At 67.2% G+C, this 21,605-nt stretch overlaps 3 protein-coding genes across 5 annotated transcripts; all 3 read right to left on the minus strand.

The window, feature by feature from the left end:
* Positions 1–1,469: 1,469 nt before the first annotated feature.
* Positions 1,470–4,780, minus strand: ATG101 (autophagy related 101). Of its 2 annotated transcripts, none has more exons than XM_084223589.1 (3): positions 4,742–4,780; positions 2,810–3,098; positions 1,470–2,306 (listed from the first exon to the last, which is right to left on the minus strand). In XM_084223589.1, the coding sequence occupies exons 1-3, from the start codon at positions 4,756–4,758 to the stop codon at positions 1,902–1,904; spliced, it is 711 nt and encodes a 236-aa protein (XP_084079715.1). In that variant the 5' UTR covers positions 4,759–4,780; the 3' UTR covers positions 1,470–1,901. The 2 variants fall into 2 exon arrangements, with proteins under 2 accessions (XP_084079715.1, XP_084079716.1); XM_084223590.1 differs by having other exon boundaries at positions 2,810–3,095; positions 4,742–4,752.
* A 2,469-nt stretch (positions 4,781–7,249) lies between these two features.
* NR4A1 (nuclear receptor subfamily 4 group A member 1) lies at positions 7,250–14,247 on the minus strand. 2 transcript variants are annotated; one of them, XM_084223429.1, is made up of 7 exons: positions 14,080–14,244; positions 11,049–11,854; positions 10,682–10,811; positions 10,428–10,579; positions 8,653–8,855; positions 8,399–8,577; positions 7,250–8,308 (listed from the first exon to the last, which is right to left on the minus strand). In XM_084223429.1, the coding sequence occupies exons 2-7, from the start codon at positions 11,850–11,852 to the stop codon at positions 8,052–8,054; spliced, it is 1,725 nt and encodes a 574-aa protein (XP_084079555.1). In that variant the 5' UTR covers positions 11,853–11,854; positions 14,080–14,244; the 3' UTR covers positions 7,250–8,051. The 2 variants fall into 2 exon arrangements, with proteins under 2 accessions (XP_084079555.1, XP_084079554.1); XM_084223428.1 differs by having other exon boundaries at positions 7,250–8,577; positions 14,080–14,247.
* A 3,158-nt stretch (positions 14,248–17,405) lies between these two features.
* On the minus strand, positions 17,406–21,544 carry TAMALIN (trafficking regulator and scaffold protein tamalin; the record flags this gene model as incomplete). Its single annotated transcript, XM_084223545.1, has 8 exons — positions 17,406–17,969; positions 18,049–18,115; positions 18,199–18,265; positions 18,336–18,429; positions 18,555–18,657; positions 18,965–19,019; positions 19,388–19,437; positions 21,404–21,544. 8 exons carry the CDS (start codon positions 21,542–21,544, stop codon positions 17,545–17,547), a joined length of 1,002 nt encoding a protein of 333 aa, XP_084079671.1. The 3' UTR covers positions 17,406–17,544.
* Positions 21,545–21,605: the final 61 nt, after the last annotated feature.

Below are 21,605 nucleotides of genomic sequence, written 5' to 3' on the forward strand. Positions count from 1 at the left end.
TCCCTGTGCCGCGGGTGCTGCCAGGCTCTCGGCCTGCAGGAGCAGGTTGCAGCCGAGGAAGAGGATGGCCAAGGTGACAGCGAGGCAGAGCACCAGGACCACGGCGATCTGGGCAGCCTGGCTCACCCCCGTGTCCTCACGGGTAGTGTTCATGTCCCCCTCCTCCTCCTCCTCCTCCTCGTCTTCCTCCCGGGAGCCGAGTGTGGCGGTGACAGACGGGAGGGTTTAAGTGATGTCAAGGACTGTCTGATCCTCCCTCACGCCCGCTGGTGCTGGGTGCCCCCCCCGGCAAGGGGCTGCAGCTTTGCTCCACCCTGGAGCCCCCCTGGAGGGGTGCAGAGTCCTGCAAGGAAGCGGGAGTCACCCCAGCCCCCTCCCGAGGTGCCTTAGGGGGCAGCTGGGGCTCCTCATTCTGCCTGTCCCCACTGCAGGCACTCAGCCCCACAGCACTGGGCTGCAATGGGTTACCCCATGGCTCAGGGGACCCCCAGCTCAGCTCCATTACACTGGGGTCCCCCAGCTCAGCCCCACGGTGTGAGTGTGCCATAGGGTCCCCCAGCTCAGCCCCATGATGTGAGTGTGCCATGGAGACCCCCCAGCTCAGCCCCACGGTGAGAGTGTGCCATGGGGACCCCCAGCTCAGCCCCATGGGGTGAGTGTGCCATGGGGACCCCCAGCTCAGCCCCACGGTGTGAGTGTGCCATGGGGACCCCCAGCTCAGCCCCATGGTGTGAGTGTGCCATGGGGACCCCCAGCTCAGCTCCATTACACTGGGGTCCCCCAGCTCAGCCCCATGGTGTGAGTGTGCCATGGGGACCCTCAGCTCAGCTCCACAGCACAGGGGTGCAATGGGGACCCCCCCAGCTCAGCCCCACGGTGTGAGTGTGCCATGGGGTCCCCCAGCTCAGCCCCACGGTGTGAGTGTGCCATGGGGTCCCCCAGCTCAGCCCCATGGTGAGTGTGCCATGGGGACCCCCAGCTCAGCCCCACGGTGTGAGTGTGCCATGGGGACCCCCAGTGCAGCCCCATGGTGTGAGTGTGCCATGGGGACCCCCAGCTCAGCCCCACAGTGTGAGTGTGCCATGGGGACCCCCAGCTAGCTCAGCCCCATGGTGTGAGTGTGCCATGGAGACCCCCAGTCCAGCTCCACAGCACAGGGGTGCAATGGGGACCCCCCCAGCTCAGTCCCATGGTGTGAGTGTGCCATGGGGACCCCCAGCTCAGCCCCACAGTGTGTGTGCCATGGGGACCCCCAGCTCAGCCCCACAGTGTGTGTGCCATGGGGACCCCCAGCTCAGCTCCACAGTACAGGGGTGCAATGGGGACCCCAGCTCAGCTCCACAGTACAGGGGTGCAATGGGGACCCCCCCAGCTCAGCCCCTTGTTTTTGGATGTGATGGGGACCACCAGCTCAGCCTCAGCATCCATTCCCCCCTCCCATGGCCCCCACAGCCAGGACATGACCAGGCTCCATGTGAAAGCAGAAACTCTTTATTTCTGGGGCAGCTCTGGCCCCCCAGGGACAGGAGTGACACTGGGGACAGGTGGTGGTAAGGGACACGGCCAGCACTGGCTGTGTGGCACTAAGTGTGCAGCAGAGGGGTGGGGTGCCACCCTGACCCCCAGCACCCTCTGCCAGGCCCCAGCACCGCTCGGAGCCGGTGCCACACGTGTCCTGAGGACTCACCCCGGTCATCAGCCAGGCCGGAGCCACTGAGCCAGTTCTCCAGGATGGACAAAACCCCACGGCATAAACCAAGGAGCAGCAACCCCCAAATTACAGGCTAGGCCAAGCCAAGCTCCTCCCAGAAGCTTTCTGGAGGTGAAGGAGGGGATCCAAGTAGAGTCACTGTCCCAAAAGTGCCACGGCCCACGGTGGCCCTGCCTGGGTGACACCAGCCCTACAGTGCCAGCGTGTCCTTGATGAGCCGGCGCATGGTGGTGGTGACTGAGGTGCCCAGGGAGTCCGTGATCTGGTAGGAGATCTTGTACAGGTAGGGCTGCACGTCCTTCAGGCTGGTGTCAAAGACATTGTCCACCTCGGACTGGGTGGGCATCTTGGGCAGGTACTCGTGGCGGTTCATCACCTCCACGATGTTGATGATCTTCTCGCAGAGCTTCTCCCCCACCTTCTCGCGGCAGATCTGCCGCTCCTGCTCGTTCGCCAGGTTCACCACGTTCACCTTGATGGTCCACAGCTCCCAGGGAATGCACTCATCTGAGAAGGGCCACCGTGACTTCTTCTTCTGGTAGAACTCCAGGGAGATCTGCCCCATGCCGTCGGAGCCGGAGCTGCGCAGCGCGTCCTGCGGGACAGCACGGGGTTCACGGGGGAACAGGGACTGACCGACCCCTCCTCAGGCACATCCCACTGGGTTTTACAGAATATCCTCAGCTGGATCATCCAGACCCGCCCCTGGCCCTGCACAGGACACCCCAACAATCCTACCCTGTGCCTGAGAGTGGTGTCCAAACACTCCTTGAGCCTGGGGGCCATGACCACATCCTGGGGAGCTGTTCCAGCACCCAACCACCCTCTGGGGGAAGGAGCTTTTCAAAATATCCAGCCTACCCCTTCCCTGCCACAGCCCTATCCATTCCCTCAGTCCTGTCACTGTCCCGGGGAGCAGAGACTGCAGCTGCCCTAGGGATGAATCTGACAAGTCTCCTCTCAAGTCTCCTCCAGATCTAATTCCCCCAGCTGCTCCTTTTAATCCACCCACACGAGCCTGCTCCTCCATCCTGGGGGATCCTTGGAGATGTGTGGCTTCCCCTTCATCCCTTTTATGCTCCCCATTTCCCCCCTTACCTTGAACTCCCCGACAGCCTTGCGCAGCGCCCGGTCGAGCTCCTCGGAGGAGACGCGCACGTAGGCGAAGTCGATGAAGTCACAGTCCACGTCCTGGGTGCCCACGGTGCCAATGGAGTAGGTGCCCTCCTTCTTGTAGTGGAACTTGCCGGTGCTGCGGTGCAGCAGGACGGTGTGGAGCACGGCCAGCATGGCCTCCTCCACCTGCCGCCCCTCCACCGACACCTCCAGCACCTCAGCGCGGCAGTTCATGGCAGGGCCGGCGCTGGAGGGGCCACAGCAGCGGCTGCTGAGGGGACACGAGGGTGCCAGGGGGGTGTTGGATGCAGCCCGGCTTGGGTGACAGCCCCTCTGCCACCCCCCTGGTAGCCCACAGGGACCCACCCAGGTGTCCTGATCTGAGTCCCTCACATGCCAACATGATGCAGGCACCCTCGGTACAGACCCCCCATAGCCCCACAGAGACCCAGGTGTCCTGATCTGAGTCCCTCACATGCCACAAGCATCCAGGCACCCTTGGTATAGACCCCACAGAGACCCAGGTGTCCTGATTTGAGTCCCTCACATGCCACAAGGATCCAGGCACCCTCAGTATAGACCGCCCTGTATCTTGATCTGAGTCCCCCACATGCCAACATGATGCAGGCACCCTCGGTACAGACCTCCATAGCTCCACAGAGACCCAGATGTTCTGATTTGAGTCCCCCACATGCCACAAGCATCCAGGCAACCTTGGTACAGACCCCCCTGTATCCTAATCTGAGTCCCCCACATGCCACAAGGATTCAGGCACCCTTGGTACAGACCCCACAGAGACCCAGATGTCCTGATCTGAGTCCCCCACATGCCACAAGCATCCAGGCAACCTTGGTACAGACCCCCCTGTATCCTAATCTGAGTCCCTCACATGCCACAAGGATCCAGGCACCCTTGGTACAGACCCCCATAGCCCCACAGAGACCCACATATCCTGATTTGTGTCCCTCACATGCCAACATGATGCCGGCCCCCTCGGTACAGCCCCCCCACAGCCCCACAGAGATGGGCTTGGTTGAAATCCCTCACATCCCACAGTCGTGGGCCCTCCCACACACCTTGCAGAAGCTCGGGGGGTCCAGGACTGGGCGCCCCAAAGGGATCCAGGTGTCCCAGGATGAGACCCAAATATCCCAGTCTGGTCTGCTCACACCCCAGGGTGGCTCCCAGTATGTGCCCGCCCACCCACCCAGTTTGGGCCCCGTGGTCCCAGTACAAAACCCTGAATATCCCACAGGGACCCAGATGTCCTGGATTGAGCCTCTAACAACCCAGAGAAGCCCTGAGCTGGTCCCCTCACACCCCGCCAGCACACAGGGATGCCAGGAGCCCTGCTATGAGCTCCACAACACCCCAGAGGGGGAAATGTCCTGCTCAGGTCCCCTCAGGGATCCAATACCCCTGAGGGACCCCAATGTCCTGCTCAGGTCCCGCCATGGATCCAATTCCCCTGAGGGACCCCAATGTCCTGCTCAGGTCCCGCCATGGATCCAATACCCCTGAGGGACCCCAATGTCCTGCTCAGGTCCCGCCATGGATCCAATACCCCTGAGGGACCCCAATGTCCTGCTCAGGTCCCGCCATGGATCCAGTACCCCTGAGGGACCCCAATGTCCTGCCCAGGTCCCCTCAGGGATCCAATTCCCCTGAGGGACCCCAATGTCCTGCTCAGGTCCCCTCAGGGATCCAATTCCCCTGAGGGACCCGGGTGTCCCGGTACGGGCCCACCCCCACCTCACAGGGGCCCCCCCAAAACACCACACAGGTCCAGACGTCCCGGCCCGAGCCCCCCTCAGTCTCGCACGGAGCGCCTCAGGTTGCCCCCAGGCTCAAGGCCAGGGTCCCCCGCGGTCCCCGGGACCCCTCACCCCCGGCCCGGCCCCGGTCCCCACTCACCGCCCGGGCCCGACCATCTGACGGCACGGAGGAGGGAAGTGGATCATCCCATCTGCGCGGGGGGGATCAGAACACACCACCGGCCACCGTAGCGGCTCTTTCGGCCATGACCACCGTGTTTCATCAACATGAACTTGATTCTGTTAATATTTTTCCTTCTCACTGCCGTTCCCGGCCGCTGGTGTCACCGGGGGTGGAATCGCCGTTAGGAGTCCGCGGATTCCCCTCTCCCCGGCTTGGTTCGTTCCAAAAGGGCCATAGAGCTGCAATGCCGCAGGCCAGAGCGGCTCAGCGGCTCCATTGCGCCCCCTGTGCTCGGCGGCGGCACTGCAGCGGGGCGCGCGGGCCGGTGTCCCCCGCTGACCCCTGCGGGGACAGGGCGACAACGGGGGGGACACGCGTGGGGACACGGGACACAGGGGCACCGACGGGGCCCGTGGGAACCACAGGGGCACCGAGGACGCCTGGATATGAAGGGACACAAGGATATGGGACAGCAGGGGAAATAAAGAAAGGGGGGGACATAGGGACAGATGGACACAAGGGACAGAGTGACACGGGGGGATACTGGATAAAGGGACATGAAGACTAGGGGGACAAAGGGACAGTGAGATGGCTGGATATGGGGATAGGGATGGACACGGGAGACACGCGGATGTGGGGACGCAGGGCGCAGGGGGCAGTGGGAGCAGGGATGTGGGGACTTGGGGGACACAGAAACAGGGGATGGATGGACACGGGGACACGGGGAACGGGGACATGGGCATTTGGGGCACTGATCTGCCACGCTGCTATGAGGACACATGACTTGGTGTCAGTCACAGCAGGAATGTGGCCGTGGCGTGTCACCGGTCGGGGAGCCGGGCACACACCGACACGGCCGCGCCTGTGCCAAGCAGCCCCGGGACCACCGGCGTGGCCGGAGCCGTCTACGGAGCTGCTTTTACTTGGCCCTGCCGGTACCGTCGCCGTCCCTCCCGCAGCAGCCCGTGCCGAGGGAACGGCGACAGCGATGGGGACAAGGTGGCAGACGGCAGCTCTGAGCTGTGGGGAGGGGACAGAGCAACCGCGCCGGTGCCAACCCGGTGCCCACCGTGCCCTCTGCGTGCAGCTCCGCCGTTCCCCGCCCCGATTCCCGTTCGCGGCCCCGCCGTGCGTCAGCGCTGTCCCCACGGCGGGGGCGGCGGCGGGGGGGACAGAGGGACCCTTGTTGTGTGGCGCTGCGAGGCGCCCCCGGCCCCGCGCCTCAATGTGGCCCTTGTTCCGGTGTCCCCGTTAACGTTTGCTCCGGGGCCAGGCTGTCCCCAGCAGGAGGAAGGCGACAAGCCGGGGGACAAATCAGCCGCGCGTGTCACCCCCCTGCCTTGGACCCCCCGGCTCTGTCCCCAACTCCTGGGCTCGGGACCCCAAACGCCGCCACCCCCCCGCCAGGGCTGGCCCTGCCAGCGGCCACGTCCCCAGGAACACGAGCGGGGGACACGGTCACGCTTCCCGGTTATTTTGGGGAGGATAAATCAGGCAGGCGACAGGTGCGGGGGTGAGTGACGGTTCAAGGGCAGCGCCGTGGGCAACGTGCGGCTCCGGAGCCCCGGCTGTCCCCATCTCCCGAGCCCCGGCTGTCCCCAGCTCCGGCGTCCCGGCTGTCCCCGGCTCCGGAGCCCCGGCTGTCCCCGGCTCCGGAGCCCCGGCTGTCCCCGTCTCCCGAGCCCCGGCTGTCCTCGGCTCCGGCGTCCCGGCTGTTCCCGGCTCCGGAGCGCTGGCTCTCCCCGGTTTTGGCATCCCGGCTGTCCCCGGCTCCGGTGCCTCAGCTGTCCCCAGATGCACCGGCCCGGCTGTCCCCGGTTTGGCATCCCGGCTGTCCCCAGTTTGGCATCCCGGCTGTCCCCGGTTTGGCATCCCGGCTCCGGAGCTCCATCTGTCCCTATATCCACCGGTCTGGCTGTCCCCGGTTTGGCATCCCGGCTGTCCCCAGCTCCGGTGCCCCAGCTGTCCCCAGATTCACTGGCCCGGCTGTCCCCAGCCCTGGCATCCCGGCTCCGGAGCTCCAGCTGTCCCCAGCTCCATCGCCCCGGCTGTCCCGGCTCCAGTGCTCTGGTTTTTTCCCCGGCTCCAGCATCTTGTTTTTATCCAGCACAAGTGTCCCAGCTGCCCCAGCTCCGACATCTACACTGTCCCCAGTCCGGCTGTCCCAGCTCCTGTCCCCAGCTCTAACTGTCCCCAGTCCGGCTGTCCCAGCTCCTGTCCCCAGCTCTAACTGTCCCCAGTCCGGCTGTCCCAGCTCCGGTGTCCTGTTTGTTCCCTCCGGCTCTCCCCCTCCGAAGTGTTCTGGCTGCCCCCAGTCCCAACATCCCGGTTTTTCCCCCTCTCCAGCGTCCCAGCTGTCCCCAGCCCCGCTGCTCTGTCCCTCCTCCCCAATCCCCGAATTTTAACTAAAAGGGAACACAAGGGACAAAGGTCCCGCCCAGTGGCTCTCACTGTACGTACAAGTTTATATACAGAAAATGGCCAAAAAGAGGGAAACCCAGAAAAATATATATAAAGGGGAAGGGGTCGAGGGTGAGGGGGCCGGATCCACCCCCCGCCCGCGCCCCCCGCTCTGTACAGGACCCGGCCGGCGCTATTTACATCAGGGGCGTTTTTACAGGGGAAGAGGGCACCGCGCCGGCGATGCCCCCGGGGAAGACGGCACCAGGGCGGCTGGGAGGCCGCACCCTGGGCCGTGAAGGCACGTGGGGCACCCCCAAAGGTGCCCCCAAGAAGACTCAGGCATCTGAGGGGGGACCCAGATATCCTGGGAGTGATCCAGAGGGGATCCCAGACATCCCTGGAGTGGTGCAGGGGTGGTCCCAGGCATCCCAGGAGCGATCTAGGGGTGCCCAGGGGGTCCCGGGCATCCTGTGGATGACCCAGGAGGGAGTTCCAGGTGTTCTGGGGGGGATCCAGGGGTATGCATGGAGTCTTGGGCCCGGGGGGTGGGTCCCAGGTGTCCCAGAGGTCATTCAGGAGTCCACAGGGATGTCCTGGGCATCCCAGAACCGATCCAGGAGTGACCAGGGCAGGTTCCAGGCATCCTAGGAGTGATCCAGGGATGCCCAGGTGGTTTTTGGGCATTCTGGGGGTCACTCAGGGGGGGTCCCAAACATCCCAGGGCTGATCTAGGGTACCCAGGGGATGTTCCAGGCATCCCGGGGGTGACCCAGGGGTGCCCAGGGGGTTCCCAGGCATCCTTGGACTGAACCAGGGTTGCCCAGGGTGGGTCCCAGATGTCCCCAGGCAGGTCAGGGGCTCATGGCAGCCCCGTGCCCGGGACTCAGAAAGGCAGAGTGTCCATGAAGATCTTGTCGACGATGGGTGGTGGCGGCACCAGATCCTCCAGCTTGAGGTAGAAGATGCGCTGGAGGCCCTGGGTGCAGAGGCTGCGCAGCTCGGGCAGCTTCCCCAGCAGCTTGGAGAGGCAGCTGGAGCGGCCGGGCTCGGCCCCTGCTGCCGCCACGTGGTCCTTGAGGCAGCCCACGATGCGGTTCTGCAGCTCCTCCACCCGCTTCGGCTCCTTCAGCCCGTGCCGGTCTGCGGTGACACACAGCGTTGTGGGACCGCGGGGACGGACACCAGGTGGCGATGGGGACAGTGACAAGCCTGGAGCTGGGAGGATCTCACCTGTGATGATGACGAGGGCGGCGAGGCAGGAGAAGGAGGGGACATCGACGCTCATGCGGTGCAGGCTCTGGGAGAACTCGAGGATGGCGTCGATCCACTCCCCGAAGCCGCGCACGCACTGCTGCCGGTGCAGCACCACGCCGTTGCAGAAAATGAGCTTCCCTTCCTCCGGCTTGGAGCTGCCAGCAGAAATCCAGGCGTCACCCCCGGGCACAGCTGGGGCTCCCCCTGCCCCGTGCTGCCCCGGGGCTCACCGGTACGCCAGGCGAAGGATGAAGAGCTCCAGGAAGGCCGACTCCAGCAGGAGGTCCTGGTCCTCCTTGGGCAGCTCGGTGAAGCCCTGGATCTTCTCGGCCCACTTGCGGATGACGTCCATGGAGCCGGTGAGCAGGTCATAGAACTGCTGCACGTCCACAGAGTCCTCCTTCTCAAAGGGGCACGGGGCTGACTCCTGGAACTGGGGTGGGCACGGGTCAGGACTGGGATGGGCACGGGTCAGGACTGGGATGGGCACGGGTCAGGACTGGGATGGGGATGGGTGAAGAACTGGGATGGGGATGGGCCAGGATTGGGATGGGGATGGGTCAGGACTGGGATGGGCACGGGTCAGGACTGGGATGGGCACAGGTGAAGAACTGGGAAGGGGATGGGTCAGGATTGGGATGGGTCAGGACTGGGATGGGCACAGGTGAAGAACTGGGATGGGCACGGGTCAGGACTGGGATGGGGATGGGTCAAGATTGGGATGGAGATGGGCCAGGATTGGGATGGGTCAGGACTGGGATGGGCACAGGTGAAGAACTGGGAAGGGGATGGGTCAGGATTGGGATGGGTCAGGACTGGGATGGGCACAGGTGAAGAACTGGGATGGGCACGGGTCAGGACTGGGATGGGGATGGGTCAAGACTGGGATGGAGATGGGCCAGGATTGGGATGGGGATGAGCCAGGATTGGGATGGGTCAGGACTGGGATGGGCATGGGTGAAGAACTGGGAAGGGGATGGGTCAGGACTGGGATGGGGATGGGTGAAGAACTGGGAAGGGGATGGGTCAAGATTGGGATGGAAATGGGCCAGGATTGAGATGGGGGATGGGTGAAGAACTGGGATGGGGGATGGGTGAAGAACTGGGATGGAGATGGGCCAGGATTGGGATGGGGATGGGTCAGGACTGGGATGGGCACAGGTCAGGACTGGGATGGGCACGGGTGAAGAACTAGGATGGGGATGGGTCAAGATTGGGGTGGAAATGGGCCAGGATTGGGATGGGTCAGGAGTGGGATGGGATGGGCCAGGATTGGGATGGGGAACGGTGAGGATTGGGGTGGGGGATGGGTGAAGAACTGGGATGGGGATGGGTCAAGATTGGGGGGAGATGGGCCAGGATTGGGATGGGGGATGGGTGAAGAACTGGGATGGGGAAAGGTCAGGATTGGGATGGGTCAGGAGTGAGATGGGATGGGATGGGATGGGATGGGATGGGATGGGATGGGATGGGATGGGATGGGATGGGATGGGATGGGATGGGATGGGATGGGATGGGATGGGGAAAGGTCAGGATTGGGATGGGGGACGGGTGAAGAACTGGGATGAGGATGGGTCAGGACTGGGATGGGGATGGGTGAAGAACTGGGATGGGGATGGGTCAAGATTGGGGTGGAGATGGGCCAGGATTGGGATGGGAATGGGTCAAGATTGGGATGGGGATGGGTCAGGACTGGGATGAGGATGGGTCAGGACTGGATGGGGATAGGTCAAGATTGGGATGGGAATTGGTCAGGACTGGGATGGGGATGGGATGGGTCAGGAACTGGAATGGGTCAGGACCTGGGACAGGGGTGGATCAGGAATTGGGGTGGAAATGGGATCAGGACCTGGGATGGGTCAGGAACTGTTGGGTTAGCAACAGAGATGAGTTTGGATCAGGATCTGGGATGGGGATGGGTGAGGAACTGGGATGGGGATGAGTCAGGATCCAGCCCCAGCCCTGGCACGGCCCTGGACAGGGCATGGAGTGGCACCAGCCCTACCTTGGAGTAGTCGAGCTTGGTGGCACTGGGGATGGAGTCAATGTGTGCCCGCACCAGCGAGGTGATGAGGCTGACCGGGGACGTGTCCGGCGGCTGCTTGGGCTTGGAGGGGAGACGGCCCCGCCGCCCCTTCAGGCTGTCGGTCCGGACCACTGTGGTTGGGACTTGCAGTGAGTGCCTGTCCTCAGGGCAGCCAGAGAGGCTGCAGAGAGGGGACTCCCCGCTCCTGCTGGGGAGGGGAGGGGTCCTGGTACCTTCTTTGACCATGCCGACGGCCAGGCACTTCTGGAAGCGGCAGAACTGGCAGCGGTTCCTGCGCCGCTTGTCCACAGGGCAGTCCTTGTTGGCCAGGCAGATGTACTTGGCATTCTTCTGCACTGTGCGCTGCGGGTGGGGAAGGAGCGGCCGAGCTCAGCCCGGGGCGCCGAGCTCCGAACAAAAGCCCTTCTGTCCTCCCCTGCCTCCCGCTCCAGCCCAGCATCCGGCTCCGTGTCCGCGGGGAGGGCTCCGCGGCCGCGCTCCCTGCCCTGCCCTCCCCGGGACACCCCGCAGCATCCTCCCGCCGCCGCAAAGCACTGTGGGAACATCCCGGCAGCGGCGATGACCCAGGGGTCCCCATACCTTGAAGAAGCCCTTGCAGCCCTCGCAGGTGCGCACGCCGTAGTGCTGGCACGACGCGTTGTCCCCGCAGACGGCGCAGCGCCCCTCACCTGCCCCGGGGCTGCGCACCTTGCTGGGCGCCAGCGCCGGCCCCTCCAGCAGCGGCGAGGAGGGAGCCAGGGGCAGCCCCGCGAAACCCCTGGGAGCAGCCTGGGCCGGGGGGAAGGCGTCCGTGTCCAGCAGCCGCGGGTCCACACGGGGCGAGGGGCCGAGCTGCCCCTTCAGGCTGGCCGGGGAGCCAGCAGGGCTGGGGGCCGGGGGGCCGAAGGCGAAGAAGGGGGGCTGCGACCCCCCGCCCTTGGCCGGTTCAGCCCAGGGCTGCCCAGCCTCATAGTTCGGCAGCGGCGAGTACGCCCCGAAGGAGCCCTCCCAGCCCGGCGCCTGCGGGGGCTGGAAGCCGGGCGTGGCGGGCGACGGGATGGAGCAGGGGCTCCCGTAGCAGTCCGAGCCGCTGGAGGACAGGGTCTCGTCCGGCTGCCCCCCGAAGGCGCTGGGGTAGCAGCCGTACACCTGGAAATCCTCCAGCTTGAAGGCGGTGGCGGCGCTGGCCTGGCCGCTCGCTGGCAGCTGGTAGAGGAAGGCGTCGAACTCGCCGGCGTAGCCCTCCATGAAGGTGCTGAAGCTGGGCAGGGCGGGGGCGGCCGCCAGATCGGCTCCGGCCACTTCCATGGGGAATCGGCCGCCCTCGGGGCTGAGCAGCTCGGCCGGGCAGCGCTCGCAGGGGCCGGCGCCCGTGGTGCTGCACTGGGCCTGGATGCAGGGCATCTCTGCGGGGAGAGAGGGGCGTCAGTGGGACCCCGCTACCGCCCCTCCGGCATCCGGGCAGAGGATGGAGACAGGGTGGGAACTGTGAGAACTTCCCCAGGGCTCCCCTCGTGCTGGAGCCGCGCTCCATGGCCACCGGCTGCGCGGTGGCGGCCGCCGGTGTCCCTGGGAAAGGTCACGGCACAGCCAATGGGTGCAAAGGACATTCCCCAAAACGCTGGCTTAGCAAAAGCCCCCGAAAGGGAAGGAGGGAGGAATGTGGCCAGCAGATTCCCAAGCCCTCGGGCTGGCCAAGGGAAGCCAGAGCTGGGGCTGAGCTGGGTTTTGAGGATTCCACCTCCCCCATAATCTCTCTTAGGGCTTTTTGGGAACAGCCCTCCAGGTGAGGGGGAGAGGAGCCCACCCTCTGACCCTGGAGCCCCCCGGGGCTGAGCATGGGTCTGGTGAGACATAAGACAAGCAGAGTCCTGTGTCCAGCCAGAAGTGACCCCAATGGCAAGACGATAATGTAATTCATCTCGCAGACCTTTAAAGGTCACGCTGCGCTGGCCCCCGGCCACGTCCTGGCACGGCCCTGCTGCCAGAGCCCCCGGATTCCCCCAGCCAAATCTGGGCAGCTCTCTTGGGCACCAGGAAAGCCGACACCCGCCAGGAGCTGCGTTTAAAAATATCCAGCGTGGCTCCAGCTCTGGCACCCACGGGATGGCACCGGCCCCCAGCCCCCTGCTGGTGGTCCCAGTGGAGTTTGTGCGTGTCCAGCTGCGCTCCGAGGGAACAGTGACCCCCCGGCTGCCTCCTGTCCCCGAATGGAGCCGAGGGGACCTCAGGCCGTGCTGGGTGCACGCCCCAGGGGACACTGGCTGTGCCAGTGGGAGTTTTCCTTGCCTGCATGAAAACCCCGGCAGATGCAACGTCTTGACCCTTCCCGTGCTCCCAGTTTGAACATTTTTGCTCCCACCCACTCGCTGACAGCAATTGGGGTCCCCTCTGCCCTGTCCCCCCGCAGGGAGCGGGCACAGATTCCCGCAGCAGCCTCTGCCCTGCCCACGGCCGGGCTCTGTTTGCAGATTCCTGCTTTGGGAGGGCAGCAGCTGCCCGTGCCCAGCCCCGAGGCTGCCGCCTGCACGGGCGGGTGGCAGCCGCTGGCACCGGGCCCCGAGCCGCGGGCGGGCGAGAGCAGCCGGTGGCACCGGGGGTGGCTCCCGCTGCCCACATCCCTGCCGGCACCTGCTGCCCGGTAATGCCGCAGCGGCTGCTGCCAGGCCCGCGTGGGCAGCGGGGGGTTTGCCCGCACGGGGCTGGCTGCCTGCACATCCCGGTCTCCAGGGCCGGGTCCCGGTGCTGCCCGCACATCCCGGCTCCCGGTGCTGCCCGCGTGCTCCTGCCTGCCCCGCTGCTGCCCTCTCCGGTTCCGTGACCGCTCTGCTCAGGGACCCCGGGGTGGTGCCCGGTGTGGGGTGGCTCTGCCCCCTGCGATCCCCAGAGACGGGGATTTTCTGCGTCTGCAGCCGGCCCCGGTTGGGGTGCCGGGATGGGGGAACCAGCCAGGTCCTCCACGGCCCAAGAAGCAGCTCCCGGTGCTGCGCAGCTCCTCACAGAGGAGAGGGTGGTGTCGGGCTCTTCCCGGGACCCCCGGGGCCGGGGGTCGCTCTGCCAGCTCCCGCCGGGTGCGCGACCCCCGGCTCTTCCCGGTGCTACCGGCACTCCTGACCCGGTTTCTCCCGGTGTCACCGGGGCACTCGATCCCGTGCACCTCCCAGCGCTACGCGGGACACGCGACTCGGTTACTCCCGAATACCCACAAGGGGCGGTCCCGCACAGCGCGCACCGCCCGGTGCCTTCCACCGGGATCCCCGATTCTCACCGGTGGAACCGGGGGTTCCTTTCACAGCGTCCTTCGGACACGCGAGCCCCGGCTCCACCGGGACGCGCGACCCGGTTGCCCGTAGTGCTACTGGGACACTCGACCGCATCCATCCACCTCGCAGGACGCCCACCGCCCTGACCCCCCGGTGCCACCGGGATGCCCGACCCAGATCCCCTTGGTGCCACCTGACACGCCCGATCTGAATCCCTCCGGTGCCGCCCCGGACAACGGCTCCGTTCCCCCGGTGCCACCGGGATGCCGCGCGCCTCCCGGTGCGCTCAGCCCGCCCCCGCTACCAGCACGACCCCCGCTGCCCCCGGTGCCCCCGGCCCGGCCCCAGCATCCCGGTGCCGCCCGTACCCGGGTGCCGGCGCGGCGGCGCTCCGGTTCCTGCTCCTGCCACGGCCGCTCCGCGGGCTCCGCCGGGCTCCGGCCCCGCCACTACTTTCTCTTAAGCGCTCGGTGACGCGCGGGGCGGCGCGGGGCCGGTGACGCACGGGGGGGGCGGCCCCGGCGGGGGCGCGGCCGTGACGCACGCGGGGTTCCATTGACGCACCCGCGGCCCCGGCTAAAAATACCCCCGCGGCCCCGGCTAAAAATAGCTCGGGCGCCCCTCGCTTCCCCACATATCCCCCCCGGGGCTCCGGGGGCCGCCGGAGGGGGGAGGGAGGCCCCGGTGTCAGGGGTATCCCCGGTGTCCCCAGAGCCGGTGGCCCTTCGGTATGCGCGGTGTCTCCTCGCTGCCGGTACCCCGGGGCTGGCGTCCCCCGGTGTTTCCATCGCCGGCGCTCTCTTGCTGCCGGTGTTTCCGGTGTCCCCTCGTGGCCGGTACCCCAGTGCCCCCACTCTCGGTGCCCTCTAGGTGCCAGTATCTCCGGTACCATTATCCCCGGTGTCCCCGCAGTGTTGACATCCCCGGAGCCCCCTCGGTGCCGGTATCTTCAGTGCCCCGTTCCCGGTGTGCCCCCGGTGCGTCCCGTACCCCCGGTACCGCTACGCCCAGTGCCCATCTGGGTATCTCCGGTGCTCAGCGGCCCCGGTACCCCCGGGCTCCTCCCGCTCGGTGCCGGGTGCGGGGGGAGTGACGCGGGGTCCCGCCCCCGCCCGGTCCCCGCGGGGAGCCCCTGGCCGGGCCGATGGAAAGAGCGGCGGCTGCTGGCGGGCGCCGGCGCCGGGAACAGCGCCCGCGGGCTGGAAAGATGAGCTCAGCCCGTGCGGAGCCGGCCCGGGCCCGCGGGAGGCCGAAGGGTGAACGGAAGGGACCCAGAACTCCGCAGTACCCTTCGGTGCCACGCCGGCACCCCCTCAATACCCTCCGGTACCATCCCGGTACCCTTCGGTACCACTCCAGCACCTCCCGCGATACCCTCCGGTAGCGCCCCGCAGCTTCCCTGCCGGTACCGTCGGGTACCACCCCGGTGCTCCCTTGGTACCTCCCAATACACGTCGGTACCGGCTCGGTACCGTCCCTTCTCGTACCCGCCGTTTTCCACTCCCCGGGACAAACCGGGGGTCTGGGGGGACCCGGCCGGCTGTGCCCGGTTTGGCAGCGCCCCCGGGGCTGACAGCGCCGTTAGTGCTCCCCCGTTAGTGCCCCTGCAGCGGCAGAGCCCCGGTACGGTCCCACCGGGGGGCTGCGGCCAGTGCCCGGTGCGCCGGGAGCCGCAGCCGGCACCGGAGGTGCTGCCGGGACCTCCGGTACCGGGACCCTGCCTGGCCTCACGAAACCCCCGGCCCCGTGAGCAGCAGCGGGGACAGCCCGGCAGAGGGGCCCGGAGGGCGCACGGGGGTACCGGGGGCGGCGGCTCGGGGCCGGGCGCTCCCCCGTTCCCTCGCTCCGGCCCCGCTTCTCGCTGTCGCCCGCCCCCGACGGGGTTCCGTGACGTCACACCTGCCCGCTGACGTCACACTGCTCACTGACGTCTTGGGGATCCCGCGGCACCACCGGGGACGCCCCCAGAGGGATCCCCCGGGCCCGCGGGACCTGACGAGCTCGCGGCAACACGCGGGGAGGGGCAGGGCCGGTGCCAGCCCGGGGACACCGCCACGAGTCCTCGGGACAGGTCCCACAGGAGGGTCCCAGAGCTCTCGGAGGTCCCAACGCCACCGGGGGCGCGGAGCGGGGGGGGCTGCAGCCCCCCGCACCCCTCGCTCGGTGGCGGCGTTACCGGAGGCAGGAGGGTGACACCGGCAGCCCCCGCAGCCGGGATTAGCTGTACCCCGGGAGAGGCCGCGGGGACTGCGATGGCTTCGGGGGAGGAAACCCGAGCCCAGCCACCCTGGCAAGGCCACGGGGGTGCAGCGGGGGGACCCCTGGTCACAGCAGCCCCAGGGATCCACCCCGACACCTGGGTGGGGACACGATGGCCACCAGGCAGCCCCGGTGGGGGGGGCGGTGCGGCGTGCAGGGTGCCCGTGCCCGGCCGGTGCCCACGGCTGCCCCTGGCTCCGTGCCCCGGGCCTATATTTATCGGTAATGACAGCCTGCTCCGGGGCGTTCCCGGTCCGTACCGAGCAGCCTCGGCCCCCCGGCCCTGCCCTGCCCAGCTCCGCCGGTGCCACGCGTGACCCCGGGTGTCCCACGGCCACCTGCCCATTTCCGGGCACACGCAGCCCCAGGTCGCGGTTATAAAAAGCTCAGCGTGGGGTGGCAGCTGCCACGGGGGGGGTCCCGTGGTGGCTCTGGCAGGAACGGGATGCTCCGACCCTGGCAGCACGCGGGAGGACGCCACGAGCCGCCGGGGCTGCGGGAGCCAGACCATAAATGTCCAGCACGGAGCTGTCCTGGAGCAGGGACAAGGCGGGAGAGTGTGGGGGGGGGGCAGCTGAGCCCCCCAGCCCCCTCCACGGCACACACAGACACCGGCAGTTGTCACCCCCAGATCTCCACAGGCTCCCCTGTGGGGAACAGGGAGGGCAAGGAGAGAGTTGGGGTCCCCAGAGAGCCCGGCCAGAGGGGAAACTGAGGCAGAGCAGAGGGCTGGGGGCTCTCGGTGCTCCACCGGTGCAAGGGAATCCCCGTGCACACACCGGTGTTGCAGCAGCCCCCCAGATCTGGGGGTGCTTTGCGTCCCCCAACTCCTCTGGACGCTGCCTCAGTGGCTCTGGGGGACACTGAGGCGGGTTTTGGGGGGACCCCAGTGCCCGTCCTGCGTGGGCACCGTGTCCCCCGCAGGCGGAAGGGCTCGGGGTGGGGCTCGCTTCCCGCCGGCTGCCGGAGGAAACGGGGCAGGAAGGGCCTGGCCGGGGCCCCGCAGCGCCGGGACGTGGCCGAAGGCACCGGGGCTGCAGCGGGAGGGGGACACGGGGGGTCCCCGGGAGCATCAGTCGGTCACCCCAAGGCCCGGAGCCCAGCGGGGAGGCGAAGGGGGCAGCGTGGGGGTGGGGGGGGAGCCGCAGCCCCCAGCCCCCCCATCCTGGTCCCCACGGGGCTCTGTCACCCCTCAGTCACAGCCACACATCGCTGCAAATCCTCTCTGTATTGGCGAGCGCTGACGTGCTACAACAGCCCGGGGGGGGCAGGGCAGGGCAGGGCTGGGACCCCCACGGCCCCCCCAGCCCGGGGAGTGCGGGGCTCCCCCGGTGCTCCCCTCCAGGGAGGAAGGGCCCCGCTCCCGAGAGCTCCGTGAGCCTCTTCAGGAGGGTCCTCACGTCTGTCCCTTGGTGCTGCGTCCGTCCCGCAGCGCCGCGATCCCCACGGCCCGGGGGGGCCAAACCAGAACCCCCGGGGCCAACCCAAACCTCCTTCCTGCAGCCCCAGGGAGCGGGGCCGAGGGAATGAAGCCCCTCGCAATAAATAAATAAATAGTCCTGGCGGGCCGGGGGTTAGAGGTGACTCTCCTCCTCCTCCAGCGCCCGGTTGAGACCCGGGATAAACTTGAGCAGCCGCTGGCGGAAGCTGCTGTGCCGGTTCTTGCGGGGGGCGGCGGCTCCGTCCCCGGGGTCCCCGGCCCGGGCCCAAAGCCTCCCCGCAGCCCCCGGCCCCCCCGCACACTTGAGGCTGGCGCTGCGACCCAGGGCGGGTCGGGGGCGCGGCGGGGGGGGCGCGGGACCCCCGCTGTCCTCATCCTTGTCCTTGTCGCCATCCTTGTCCCCATCCAGCGAGCTGGAGGAGGCGAAGACGCAGGTCTGGTACAGGGAGTCATCGCTGCCGCTGGCACGGGAGGAGCCCCCCGGCAGTCCCTCCCCCTGCAGGCACCAGCGGATGGACTCCAGCGTGTCGTAGATGCTGGGGTCCTTGGCCACCACACCTGATGGGGGACACGGGGGTGTCAGGGGGGGCGGCCGGTGCCCCAAAACCCTCCCACCAGCTCCCTGACCCCCACTCACCCCGCACCAGCCGCTGCTCCTGCACCATCAGCGAGCGAAACTCCCCCCATTTCTCGTAGAGGGTTTGCTGTGGGGAGGGGGAGGGGGTCAGGAAGCTGCTGGGGGGGGTCCCCAGAACCCTGCTGAGGGGTCCCCAGCCCCCCTGCTCACCTTCAGGTACTGCAGCCGGGCCTCCAGCTCGGCCCTCCTGATGGACGTGCCATAGAGCGTGTCGAGCCTGTGGGTCAGCAGCTGTCAGCAGTGGGGGGCTGCAGCCCCCCGGGCCCCCCCCGAGCCCCCCAGCTCACCGGAGAACGTTGCCCGAGCTCTTGATGATCTCCACGATCTCCCGGTGCCGGATGCCCTCCACGTTCAGCCCGTTCACCCCCGTGATGGTGTCCCCTGGAGCACAGGGTGAACAGGGGTTCAGGGGGGTTAGGATTAGGGTTAGGGGGAGTGAACAGGGGTTCAGGGGGGGCTGCTCCCCGCTGCTGTGACCCCCCCTGGCTCCCCCAGGATGTGCTCACCGGCCTTGAGCCCCGCGGCCTCGGCCGGGCTCCCGTCGTGCACGCGGCACACGAAGGTGAACATCTCCACGCTGTTCCTGTCCTGGTGGTGCAGCCCGTAGGTCTGGAACGGGGGCTCTGGTGAGGGGCACGGGGGCACCCCGACCCCCAGGAGCCCCCCAGGAGCCCCCCAGGAGCAGCAATGCAGTGTTTAATTGCTGCTGGGTGAGCGGGGCAGCACCGCAGCCCTGGTGGCTGCAGCCCAGGGTGCCCCCCCGGCGGCACAGCCGGGGGAGGTTTGATAACTCTGTCACTGCTAAAAATAACCCCCAGCTCAGAGACAACTTAAAAATACCCTCGTGCAAAGCAAGGTGCAGGTAGGAAGGGTGGGGAGCAGGGCCAGGCTCAGCTCAGCTCAGCTCAGCACCCACCTGGATCTCGAAGCCAAAGGACTCCTCTGCCTTCTTCTCCAGCATCACCACCCTCCTGGGGGACACAGGGGTCAGGGACAGGGCAGAGCACCAGGCACACCCAAAACTGCCTGTGCAAACCTCAAAATGCTGCTTTGGGGTCCCCAAGGACAGGACACCTCTGCCCGAGATGGGATTCACACCACCCCCCCCTCCCAGTTTGCCTTGGCCAGAATCCTGGGGGTGCCAGGCAGGATGCCCACAGGGTCTGGGGGTGTCTGAGCCCACCAAGGGAGCTGTGACCCCATGGCTGCTCTCACCTCCCCCGTAAAATCCCCCTCATTCCCCTCCTGGGGTATCCAGAGTGGAACAATGTCCCCAGGGCCAAGCTCCAACCCTCTGGAACAGGGACCCCAGCCCCACTCCTGCACCCCCTGCCCCTACCTGTGCTCCTCCGGGGACTGGCTCGGGGATGCCCACTTGAACCCCGTGTCCTGTGACAAAGGAAGCGCCATCAGCCCGAGGGGACACCCGAGGGGACATCCCCCACCTCCTGCAGGGACAGCACCAAACCCCAGGGGAGCAGCAGCCGGGTGCCCCCTCCCCTGGGCATAACGGGGCTTTGATCAGGGCTCAAAGGGACCCTCAGAGCGCCCCGAGCTCGCCCCACGCTTTGACGTCAGCCGCGCCCACCCCACGCCGCGCTCCGAGGGGCCCCGGCACAGAGGGGCCCTGTTGTGGCCACAAAATCGGGGTTTTTGTGCAAAATCAACCCCCCCCCCCGCCCAGACAATGTCCCTGTTGTGGCAGGCGCAGAGGCGTGGGCGGGCGGAGGGACTGGCAGGACCCTCACCGCAGGGCAGGAGGGGACAGGGCTGTCCCCAAATGCCCCTCTGTGCCTGCTGGGCTCTGGCAGTATCACCATAAGCTGTCCCTTGAGAGTGGCAGCCCGGCGCCAGCGGTTCCCTCTGTGCTCTGCCTGCTACATGGGTGTGACCAGCTCTGCCACATGGGTGTCACCAGCCCTGCCACATGGGTGTCACCAGCCCTGCTGGTGTCACCAGATAGCGACCAACCTCCCCAAACGCACCCACAGGCACAAAACCACCAGAACTGGGAAAGTTGTCGCCTGTCACGCTGGGCCCCACGTCACCACAGTGACGGGAAGGGACGCCCTGGACCCCTCGGGGACGTGTCTGGGGGTGGCCCTGCTGGCCAGGCCACCGTGCATGTCTGGGCTGTGGCAGTGCAGCCGTGAGGCCGCTTCTGCTCCGGATGTCGGCTCCGCTCTCGCTTCCCACAACGCTCAGGAAGCACCACGGGGCCGGGGGGAGCGGCAGGGCGGCGTCGGGCCCAGCGTCACCACAGAGGAGCTTTTTCAGGGGCCCTGTGCTCCACCAAACCAGATCTGGGGAGCTCTGTGACCTGTCCCTTACTGTCCCTAAATCAGCCCTGGGGTACGCTGTCACCTGTCCCTTATTGTCCCTAAACCAGACCTGGGGTACTTTGGGACCTGTCCCTAAATCAGACCCAGGGGACTCTGTGATCTGTCCCTAAATCAGCCCTGGGGTATTCTGTGATCTGTCCCTAAACCAGACCCAGGGGACTCTGTGATCTGTCCCTAAATCAGACCCAGGGGACTCTGTGATCTGTCCCTAAATCAGACCCAGGGGACTCTGTGATCTGTCCCTAAATCAGCCCTGGGGTATTCTGTGATCTGTCCCTTTCCCTCCTTGTCCTGGGCTACCCCGTGGCCAATCCCTCGCCCTTCTCACAGGACCGAGTCCAGGGGGGCCGTGGGGTCACTCCTGTCCCAGTGGGGTCACTCCTGTCCCAGTGGGGTCACTCCTGTCCCAGTGGGGTCACTCCTGTCCCAGTGACAGAGCCACAAACAGTGGGGTGGGGGCCTGGCCCTGCGCCCTGAAAGCTGCAGGGCAGGACACAGAGGGGGACCAGGACAGGATGTGGGGCTTGGGGGACACTGGGAAGGGGCACAGGGAAGACACCTGAGGGCAGGTGAGGATGGACCTTGAAACCAGGGTGGGGGTACAGGGCAGGATCCAGGACAGGATGTGACGCGGGGGGGACAACACGGAGCGAGCGGGGACGGGGACACCGGGAAGATGCTGGGGGAGGATGGGACAGGGGTGAGGAGATGCTGGGGCAGCACAAGAGGCTGGGGGCGGCCACCGGGGCAGGATCGGGACACCGGAGCGGGATGGGGACACGAGGAAAGCTTGGGCGGGATGGGGACACGAGGAACGCTTGGGCGGGCCCCCGGGGCAGGATAAGAGCCCAGGAGGAGACACCGGAGCGGACCCGCGGGGCGCAGCCGGGTGGGACGCGGACACGGCGCAGCCCCGCTCTCCCCGTTACCGCCCGCGGCCCCGCTCCCCGCTCCGGTCCCGGTGCGCAGCCGGGGGCACCGGGGCGGCTCCCCCGCTCTCCCCACAGCCCTACCTTGCGCACGCGGGGCAGGGTCCCGCCGGCCGCCGCCAGCGCTCGGTACAGCTCGGCGGGCCCGGGGCTCTCCGGGGCCACCGCCGGTGCCGCATCGTCCTTCGGCCGGAGCCGCCGCCGCCGCCGCCGCCGCAGGGTCATGGCCGGGCCGGGCTGTCCCGGGCGCCGCTATATGGACCCTGGGGGTGGGGACACGGCGGGA

This window comes from Fringilla coelebs (assembly GCF_963513975.1).
Source record: "Fringilla coelebs genome assembly, chromosome: 30".
Lineage (NCBI taxonomy): Eukaryota > Metazoa > Chordata > Aves > Passeriformes > Fringillidae > Fringilla > Fringilla coelebs.

Bases quoted from the DNA above. Each gene is read 5' to 3' on its own strand.
- NR4A1 (XM_084223428.1), bottom strand. From the start codon at position 11,852: ATGCCCTGCATCCAGGCCCAGTGCAGCACCACGGGCGCCGGCCCCTGC. The intron at 10,580-10,681 runs GTACCAGGACCC...TCCCAACCACAG, and splicing joins CGTCGGCATGGTCAAAGAAG to TGGTCCGGACCGACAGCCTG. The intron at 8,578-8,652 runs GTGAGCCCCGGG...TTCTGCTGGCAG, and splicing joins ATCCTTCGCCTGGCGTACCG to CTCCAAGCCGGAGGAAGGGA.
- ATG101 (XM_084223589.1), bottom strand. The intron at 2,307-2,809 runs GTAAGGGGGGAA...GCTGTCCCGCAG, and splicing joins AGGCTGTCGGGGAGTTCAAG to GACGCGCTGCGCAGCTCCGG.